The sequence below is a fragment of the Anomaloglossus baeobatrachus genome, chromosome 7, assembly GCF_048569485.1.
Source record: "Anomaloglossus baeobatrachus isolate aAnoBae1 chromosome 7, aAnoBae1.hap1, whole genome shotgun sequence".
Lineage (NCBI taxonomy): Eukaryota > Metazoa > Chordata > Amphibia > Anura > Aromobatidae > Anomaloglossus > Anomaloglossus baeobatrachus.
Window position 1 is genome coordinate 2,151,229 of NC_134359.1, and position 10,046 is coordinate 2,161,274.

General features: G+C 48.6%; 1 protein-coding gene across 1 annotated transcript in view; it reads left to right on the forward strand.

Annotated features, from left to right (window-relative positions):
- The window catches only part of DPP10 (dipeptidyl peptidase like 10), a 425,891-nt gene that overhangs the window by 259,164 nt on the left and 156,681 nt on the right, over window positions 1-10,046 (forward strand). Inside the window, exons 9-11 of the mRNA XM_075318715.1 lie at window positions 3,280-3,434; window positions 3,539-3,636; window positions 7,986-8,043. Coding sequence (XP_075174830.1) covers window positions 3,280-3,434; window positions 3,539-3,636; window positions 7,986-8,043 — 311 coding nt within the window. The remainder of the gene's footprint in view (window positions 1-3,279; window positions 3,435-3,538; window positions 3,637-7,985; window positions 8,044-10,046) is intronic.

Genomic DNA, 10,046 nt, shown 5'->3' on the forward strand with positions numbered 1-10,046 from the left:
TCACAGGCGGCATGACACCTAGTAAGTTTAGAGCCAAACACCATGTGACAGGTGGAGGAGGATGGGGCTGAAAGAGGCAGCCGGTTCAAAAAGGTGGGGGAGGATGGGAGTGAGGCGGGTGGTGCAGAGTTGTAGAGAAGGACAGGGGTGAGGGATGGTACAGAGTGGTAGAGGAGGATGGGAGTGATGGAGGCAGATGGTGCAGAGAGGTGGTGGAGGACAGGAGGGAGTGAGGCGGATGGTGCAGAGAGGTGGAGGAGGACGTTAGTGAATGAGGCAGACGATGCCGAGCGGAACAGGAGGACGGGAGTGAGCAATGGTGCAGATTGGTGGAGGATGACGGGAGTGAGGCAGACGGTGCACAGAGATGAAGGACGGTGCAGAGATGTGGAAGATGATGACAGAGAGTGAGGCGGACATTGCAGAGAGGTGGAGGACAGAAGTGAGTGAGGCGGACGATGCATTGTGGTAGAGGAGGATATGGTGAAAGATGGTGCAGAATGTTGGAGGAGAACTGGGATGAGGGATGGTGCAGAGTGGTTGAGGCAGACGGGTCAGAGATGATTCATAGTGGTGGAGGAGAATCTGAGTGAATGAGACGAACAGTGCAGAGGGTGGAGGAGTATGGGAGTCTGTGAGGTGAACAGTGCAGAGCGGTGGGGTATGGGAGGGAGTGAGGTGGACACTGCAGACTGATGGAGGAGGACGGGAGTGAGGCAGATGGTGCAGACTGGTGGAGGAGGATGGGAGTAAGGAAAGGAGCAGAGTGGTGTGACATTTATTGTTCTCACCCGCTGAGTAGTTGTCACCCCGCTGCAGACACCTGGTACGGAGGCGGAGGAGGACCGGAGTGAGAGAAGTTGCAGAGTGGTGGAGGATAATGGGAGTGAGTGAGGCAGACTGTGCAGACTGGTGGAGGAGGAAGGGGGTGAGGAAAGGTGCAAAGTGGTGGAGGATAATGGGAGTGTGATGGTGGAATATGGGGGGGTTGTGTATCATGTTGTGTAGGTTTGTATTATAGGCGTGGCTCACTGTGCATTCTCTGTATTGCTTGTGTGTACTTTGTATTGTCTGTAGGTAATCACCCCCTGTAATGTTCCAGTCCCTAGGTCTGGGGGAGGGGGGGTCTGGGATCCACGTAAGCTCTCTACTTAGCTGAAGAATTATTCAGTCTGTTTGAAAACTTCAAGAGAAGCAGGACGAGTCATCCTCTGGGGCAGAAGCTGCGGCTTCCCAGAAAGACCTGGACATTTATCGCTTACTGGAGTATATTCGTGCTTCTGCACTATTTTTTTTACCCTCTGTATGGTGGATTATTGTATGGACCATTTGATTTGCTTGGAATAAATGTTCTTTGGATTGTACAGTCATCTGTTGCTCTGTTGATTGTGTGATATGGGAGAAGGACCCCATCACAGGGAGTGAGGCGGACTGTGCAGAGTGATAGAGAAGGACGAGGGTGAGGGATGGTGCAGAGTGGTTGAGGAGGACCAGAATGAGGAATGGTACAGAGTGGTGGAGGAAAATGGGAATGAGAGAAGCGAACGGTGCAGAGTGGTGGAGAAGGGCAAGTGTGAAGGAGGCGGACAGTGCAGAGAGGTGGAGAAAGGCGGGGGTGAGTGACGCGGACAGCGCAGAGAGGTGGAGGAAGGCGGGGGTGAGTGAGGCGGACAACGCAGAGAGGTGGTGGAGAATGGGAGTGAGCGAAGCGGACGGTGCAGACTGGTGGAGGAGAATGGAGGTGAGTGAGGCGGACAGCTCAGAGAGGTGGAGGAAGGCGAGGGTGAGTGAGGCGGACAGTGCAGAGAGGTGGAGGAGGACGGGGGTGAGTGAAGCAGACAGCACAGAGAGGTGGCGGAAGGCAGAGATGAGTGAGGCGCACAGTGCAGAGGAGGAGGGCTGGCATGAGGCAGAGAGGTGGAGGACGGGAGTGAGGCAGACTGTGCAGAGAGGTGGAGGAGGATGGGAGTGAGTGAGACGGACAATGCAGAGAGGTGGAGGACGGGAGTGAGGCAGACTGTGCAGAGAGGTGGAGGAGGATGGGAGTGAGTGAGACGGACAGTGCAGAGGGGTGGAGGACGGGAGTGAGACTGACAGTGCAGAGAGGTGGAGGAGAATGGGAGTCAGCGAAGCAGACTGTGCAGACTGGTGGAGGAGGACGTGGGTGAGTGAGGCGGACAGCGCAGAGAGGTGGAGGAAGGCGAGGGTGAGTGAGGTGGACAGTGCAGAGTGGTGGAGGAGAATAGGAGTGAGCGAAGCGGACGGTGCAGACTGGTGGAGGAGGACGTGGGTGAGTGAGGCGGACAGTGCAGAGAGGTGGGGGAGGGGGGGTGAGTAATGCAGATAGCGCAGAGAGGTGGAGGAGGGCGGGGGTGAGTGAAACGGACTGTGCAGAGTGGTGGAGGATGGGAGTGAGTGAGGCGGATGGTGCAGAGAGGTGGAGACGGGCAGGAGTGAGTGAGGCGGACGGTGCTGAGAGGTGGAGGAGGATGGGAGTGAGTGAGACGGACAGTGCAGAGAGGTGGAGGACGGGAGTGAGGCAGACAGTGCAGAGAGGTGGAGGAGGATGGGAGTGAGTGAGGCAGACAGTGCAGAGAGGTGGAGGATGGGAGTGAGGCAGACAGTGCAGAGAAATGGAGGAGGGCGGCGGTGAGTGAGGCGGACAGTGCAGAGGTGGAGGACGGGAGTTAGTGAGACGGACAGTGCAGAGGTGGAGGACGGGAGTTAGTGAGACGGACAGTGCAGAGGTGGAGGACGGGAGTTAGTGAGACGGACAGTGCAGAGGTGGAGGACGAGAGTGAGTGAGGCAGACAGTGCAGAGAGGTGGAGGACGGGAGTGAGTGAGGCAGACAGTGCAGAGAGGTGGAGGACAGGAGTGAAGTGGACAGTGCAGACTCTTGGAGTACAGGGGTGAGGAAAGGTACAGATTAGTAGAGGAGGATGCAGAGTGGTATGACATTTATTGTTCTCACCTGCCGGGTAGTTGTTGCCCTGACGCAGACGCCATACTGTATACATATGTATAGCTGCAAAGTTCGAGACTCGCTAAGAGAACCGAGCGAGACGCTACAGCATTGGCCATTTTCCCTGTTGTTCATTTGCACTCGGGGCAGTTAATATAAAACGCATATTTGGATTGGGGCCCGTGCGGCATGAAGTAGGTTTGCTCTTAGAATGGGCAGGCTTGGAGCACGCTGGTGGCGGCACATTGTGTGCCTGGCTGCTGCTGGGGGCGATGGCGACGTCTTGTCTCACTGACCACCCTGTGTCTTATTCCAGAAGAGCTGCTGCACACCCACATCGCCCACTGGTGGTCTCCGGATGGGGAGAGGCTGGCGTTCCTCAGCATCAATGACAGCGCTGTCCCCAATATGATCATTCCGCAGTACACCGGCAGCCTGTACCCGCTGGGAAAGCAATTCCCATATCCCAAGGTACCAGGAAGCCCCTCCCATAATGCACAGCGTCGTGTATCATACTGCAGGATTTAGGGTGTTACTCTGTGACCCTCTTTGAAATGTCTTTTCGTCTGTCGCAGGCTGGGCAAACCAACCCCACCGTGAAACTATTTGTGGTGAATCTTTATGGACCAACACACACCCTGGAGCTGATGGCGCCGGACAGCCTGCGCTTCAGGTACTGACCCACAATGCACCAGTGCCATCCGTCCTGTATAGCGATCAATGGGCACATATTCCTTATGTCCTGGGGCTATAGATACAGTAGTCACATGTCATAGTGGGCGGACCACAATCTAAAATATGGGGTATATTATACAGGGTGGATACAGTCTGGGAAAATCATATGTCAGATACATGCCCAGGTAGATATATATAACACATGGTAGAAACACAACCAGTGGTATATAATCCGGGTAGACCGAGGATCGGGGAATATGATACTGGGCACATACAGAATCAGATTGTATGTTATACAGGGCAGATACTGTACAGGTGTAGTAAATGCAGACACAGGTCCGATAGTATGTAATACAGGACTCGGGGTATATTATATAGCGCAGATACAGAAGCGGGGTATATAATTTAGGGTAGATACACGATCAGGGTTATCTCCTTTGTCTCTCCCCCTCATCTCCTTTGTCTCTCCCCCTCATCTCCTTTGTCTCTTCCCTTCCTCCATTTCCACCCATTTCCTCTTTGTCGTCCACCACCTTTTCTTCTTCCCTCGCCCTCCTCTTTGACCCTCCCCCTTTTTGTCTTTCACCTCCTTTTCATTTTTCCTCCACCTCCTCTTCGCCTTCCTGCCTTCCACGTCCTTCACTCCCTCTGCCCACCTCCTCCTCTTCATCTATCCCTCATACGCTCCACCTACGCCGCCTCCTGTTCTTAGTCTCCTCCCTCCTACCTCTTCATTGTCTCCCCCTCCTCTTCTTTGTCCCCCACTTTCTTTATCTCCTCTCCACTTACTCTTTTGTCTCCCTCGCTGTACTCCGTCTACTCCCCTACTCCTTCTCCTCTCCCTCTCCCCCCAGCTCCTTTCGATGTCCCCCCAACTCCTCTCAGTCTCCCTTCCTTTTTACTCTTCGCTCGTCGTCCCCCCTTTTCTTCACCTCCTTCTAACCTATGGCAAGTCTGAAATCATAAGGTCACAGCCCCTTGTTTGCAGATCCACTGCTAATACTTGAATGACCTCTTCTTACTAATAATGCCTTACGGGTTAAGCACCCTTTTCTGCCTGACTGCTGGCACCAGGTTCAGCTCTTTGGGATCACTCCCCTTAACTATTTAAAGTCATGTGCCTGATCAGTTGATGCCGGTGATAGAAACTGAATCCTCATTTCTATGTAGTCCACTTTGGAAGGAGCCTGCTCTGAAAGAAGTTTTTCGTGTTGGGTGCAGCTGTGGTGTTAGATATGAAAAGGAAACGCACTCCATGAAGCTTCAGTGCAGCTATTTCCTATCGTTGTGTTTCTGTATTGTGGTGGTGAGACTAGTGCTCTCGTCAGCCTGCTCTTTAGTCAGGGTGAGTTTAGGGCAAATGAGTGATTAGAAACGTGGTTGGCGACGTTATGAAATAATCCATATAGGAACATCAGAAAGTGCAGGGTACAGCCGCAGGTGAGAACAGAGGGTGACCACGTTCCCCTCTTCCTAGAGCCAGGGCCCGCCATTGTATTGTGGCCCCTGTGTACCCTGTGTGTTGTGAAACCTTCTGGGGGTTTTCCTTGTGTCTGGTAAAACCCTCTTAGTCACCGTGTGACACTCCCCTTAACTTCTTTTTCATATACGCTTCCTTCTTTTTTGTCTCCTTCCTTCCTTCATTCTTGTTTTCTCCTCTACTTCCTCCTCTTAGTCTCCCTCACCCCCTCCTCTGTCTCCCTCTGCTCCTCCTTTCCGCCATCCCCCAGCTCATCCCCCTCATTTCCCCCTCACCTCCTCTTAGTCTCTTCATCTCCTCTTAGTTGTCTCCTCCTTTCCTCTTAGTCTTTTCCTCTTAGTCTCTAATGCTCCTCCTCTGCATCTTCTCCTACTCTTCATCTCTCCTTTTACATCCTCTTTGTCTTTACCCTTCCTCCTCCTTCTCCCCTTCACCTCTTTTTCGTCTTCCCCCTCCTCGTTTTGTCTCTTTCCCTCTCCTCATTTTCTCCTTATCCTCCTCTTTGTCTCCCCCTCCTCTTCCTGTCTTCCTTTTCATCTGCCCTTTACATCCTTTGTCTCTACTCCTCCTCCCCCGTCTTCCTCCCCCCACCTTTCTCCTTCCTCTTCCTTTTTCCCATTCTTCCTCCCCCTTCTTCCTCCCCCTTCTTTATTCTTCTTCTTTTTCTTCTTTCTTCCTCTTCTTTCTTCTTCTTCTTTCTTCTTCTTTTTCTTTTTTCTTCTTTCTTCTTCTTTTTCTTCTTTGTTCCTCTTCTTTCTTCTTCTTCTTTCTTCTTCTTTTTCTTCTTTCTTCTTCTTTTTCTTCCTTTCTTCCTTTCTTTCTCCTTCTTTCTTCTTCTTTCTTTCTCTCTACCTCCTTCTTTATTTCTTCTTCTTCTTTTTCTTCTTTCTGTCTTTCTTCCTTTCTTCTTTTTTCCTTTCTTTCTGTCTTTCTTCCTTTCTTCTTTTTTCCTTTCTTTCTCCTTCTTTCTTTCTTCTTTCTTTCTCTCTACCTCCTTCTTTCTTTCTTATTCTTTCTTTCTTTCTCTCTACCTCCTTCTTTCTTTCTTCTTCTTTCTTTCTCTCTACCTCCTTTCTTCTTCTTTCTTTCTCTCTACCTCCTTCTTTCTTTCTTCTTCTTTCTTTCTCTCTACCTCCTTTCTTTCTTTCTTTCTTTCTTTCTCTCTACCTCCTTCTTTCTTTCTTCTTCTTTCTCTCTACCTCCTTCTTTCTTTCTTTCTCTCTACCTCCTTTCTTTCTTTCTCTCTACCTCCTTCTTTCTTCTTCTTTCTTTCTTTCTCTCTACCTCTTTATTTCTTTCTTCTTCTTTCTTTCTCTCTACCTCCTTTCTTTCTTCTTCTTTCTTTCTCTCTACCTCCTTCTTTCTTTCTTCTTTCTTTCTCTCTACGTCCTACTTTCTTTTTTCTTCTTTCTTTCTCTCTACCTTCTTCTTTCTTTCTTCTTCTTTCTTTCTCTCTACCTCCTTCTTTCTTTCTTTCTCTCTACCTCCTTCTTTCTTCTTCTTTCTTTCTTTCTCTCTACCTCCTTCTTTCTTTCTTTCTCTCTACCTCTTTCTTTCTTCTTCTTTCTTTCTCTCTACCTCCTTCTTTCTTTCTCTCTACCTCCTTCCTTCCTTCTTTCTTCTTCTTTCTTTCTCTCTACCTCCTTTCTTTCTCTCTACCTCCTTCTTTCTTCTTCTTTCTTTCTTTCTCTCTACCTCCTTCTTTCTTTCTCTCTACCTCCTTCTTTCTTTCTCTCTACCTCCTTCTTTCTTTCTTTCTTTCTTTCTTTCTCTCTACCTCCTTCTTTCTTTCTTTCTTTCTCTCTTAAATCAGATCTTTTTTATTAAACAGTTAGAAATCAATACAGAGAGAATATATCACTTCTCATATGGCTAATAACAGGATACATCAAATTAGCACACGTTGTATGTAAATCAAGTTCTTCCTCTGTATATATATATCAAACTAATAATAAGGTTTTCAAATCGCAGTCATATTATATAAATTGAGCCTACAAACAACCTGGCTCCACAAATAAACAAAAGTTTAAATTCTTCAATAACACCTCAGTCTATAGGAAAGCCTCCCCCATCAGCCGTGTCGCTCCGCATCATATTTCCATGCCCGCTTGCCTCTCTCTCCCCGTTTAGTCACCAATCGCACCCTTCTGGCCCCCCCCACAGCGTCGCTCACAGTCCACTTTGCCACAGAGGACATAGTTTTTACTTTTTCTCCCCAAGCGTTCCATTCACGGCAAGCACAACAGTAACCGGTCCGGCATTGCATCCTGCACCAGTGCCCCAGAGGGGAGGCCCGGCGACTCCATCCATGGCTGCCAAATTTTGTAAAACTTTCTCAGTGTTTTTCTCTTTAAACTCTCCTTTCGAATCTAATGACATTATTTATTTTTAAGCTCTGGTAACGTTGGTGGTGGAGGATCTAACCAATGGTATGCCAGTATCTTCCTTGCTTGGTACAGGATACGGGCTATTGCCAGGGCTGTTGGAGAGTCCGGGTCTACTCCTTCCTCCCACAGACCCAACAAACATACACGAGGCGACGGCTGTATTGTGATATGATATATTTGGTCTATGAGTCCCAGGGTTTGTTTCCAGAAATCACCAATGTGTCCACACTCCCACATAACATGTATCAAATGGGCATCATCGTGTCCACACCTAACACATTGTGAATTTGGTCTAAGTCTCATCCTGAATGATAGGCTGGGAGTTTTATATACCCTGTGGATGAGATATATTTGGGAGTCTTTGGCACTCAGAGACCGCCAGTTTAGGGACCTGTTCTAGAATGTCGGACCACTGGTCTTCCGTCAGGGGACAACGTCCCGTTCCCATTTACTTTTAACAGTCAGTGGGTATGTCTCCAGATGGGCAGGTAGTAATCTTCTGTATAGTTCAGAGATAAGGCCTTTAGAGGACTCAGATGTAAGCAGCCTATGTAATGATTATGTGTCACTGTCACCGGGTTGGTCCTCCCCTGTCTTTCCAGTGCGTGCCTCAGCTGTAAATACTGATAACAGAAGACATGCGGGAGGTGAAACTCCGCTCTCAATTGCTCAAAACTCTTAAGAATATTATTTTGTAGTACTTGTGATGCTAAATGGATCCCTTTATCTTCCCATCCACTGAACCACACTAATTTTTTAATTTCTGGCAAATCCGGGTTCCGCCACAGTGGCCAGAACTCCGTAGGCCCATTTATCTTCAAAAGAAACTTACCTTTGTCCCACACCCGAAATATCATAGCCAACATGGGATATTGTGCCCCATTTATCTGTCTTTGTCCCACATCCAACCGGCAACCCGGATATTTCCATACCGATCCCTCTCTCACTATATCACCACTATTATCACACGCTCCTTCTTTGCCCCAACCCCTAAGATGTTGCATCTGGGAGGCTATATAGTATATATATGGGTTTGGTACCGCCAGTCCTCCCTCCTCCTTTCCCCGCTGTAGCACTTCCAGTCGAATCCTAGCCTGTTATTTCTTCCAGATAAGTTCCCGCAATAGTTTAATTTTGGCAAAAAATTCCCTACATATCCACACTGGAGAATTATGTATAAGATATAGTAATTGTGGCATCATTACCATTTTAATTAAGTTGGATCTACCGATATTTGATAGCGGCAAGCGGCACCAGGTGTGTATCTTTTGCTCTGAACCGCTGCAACAGGGGTTCCAGATTTAGGGCCTGGAAATTCTTCGGATTTGAGCTAACAGTTACTCCCAGATACTTAAACTCTCGGACCACAGGAACCGGTATCTGCAAGTCCGAGAAATCCACCGGGAGAGGGTCTATCGGCATTAGCCGATTTGGACCAATTAATCCGAAGGCCAGACCTCCACCCAAATTCTTGAATGATATCCATTGCCGGCAAAATCGAGGAATGTGCCCTGTCTAGATATGAGAGTAGGTCATCCGCATATAATGATATTTTCTGCTCCACACCTAAATCCCGTTATCTCCCTGGACTTCCGTATTGCAACTGCCAATGGCTCCACTGCCGTAGCAAATAGCAAGGGTGAGAGCGGGCACCCCTGTTTAGCACCTCTTCCGAGAGGAAAAGACTCGGAGATCCTGCCATTAGCCCTAACCTTTGCCACCGGTGAGTCATATAGCAGTTTCAACCAATTCATAAATCTGTGTCCAAAACCCATTTTCCGAAGAACCGCCCACAAATACCTCCATTCTAAGCTATCGAACGCCTTAGCGGCGTCTAAGGACAAAATTGCTCTTTCCCCTGGCTTCTCAGAACTATGCTGAATCCCTAAGTATAATTTTTCTTTCTTTCTCTCTACCTCCTTCTTCTTTCTTTCTTCTTTCTTTCTCTCTACCTCCTTCTTTCTCTTTACCTCCTTCTTTCTCTCTACCTCCTTCTTTCTTTCTTCTTTCTCTCTACCTCCTTCTTTCTTTCTCTCTACCTCCTTTCTTTCTTTCTCTCTACCTCCTTCTTTCTTTCTTTCTACCTCCTTCTTTCTTTCTTCTTCTTTCTTGCTCTCTACCGCCTTCTTTCTTCTTCTTTCTTGCTCTCTACCTCCTTCTTTCTTTCTTCTTTCTTGCTCTCTACCTCCTTCTTTCTCTCTACCTCCTTCTTTCTCTCTACCTCCTTCTTTCTTTCTTTCTCTCTACCTCCTTTCTTTCTTTCTCCCTACCTCCTTTCTTTCTTCTTCTTTCTTTCTCTCTACCTCCTTCTTTCTTTCTTCCTCTACCTCCTTCCTCTCCTCTTCCTCTACCTCCTTCCTCTCCTCTTCCTCTACCTCCTTCCTCCCCTCTTCCTCTACCTCCTTCCTCCCCTCTTCCTCCTTCCTCTCCTCTTCCTCTACCTCCTTCCTCCCCTCTTCCTCTTCCTCCTTCCTCTCCTCTTCCTCTACCTCCTTCCTCCCCTCTTCTTCCTTCCTCTCCTCTTCCTCTACCTCCTTCCTC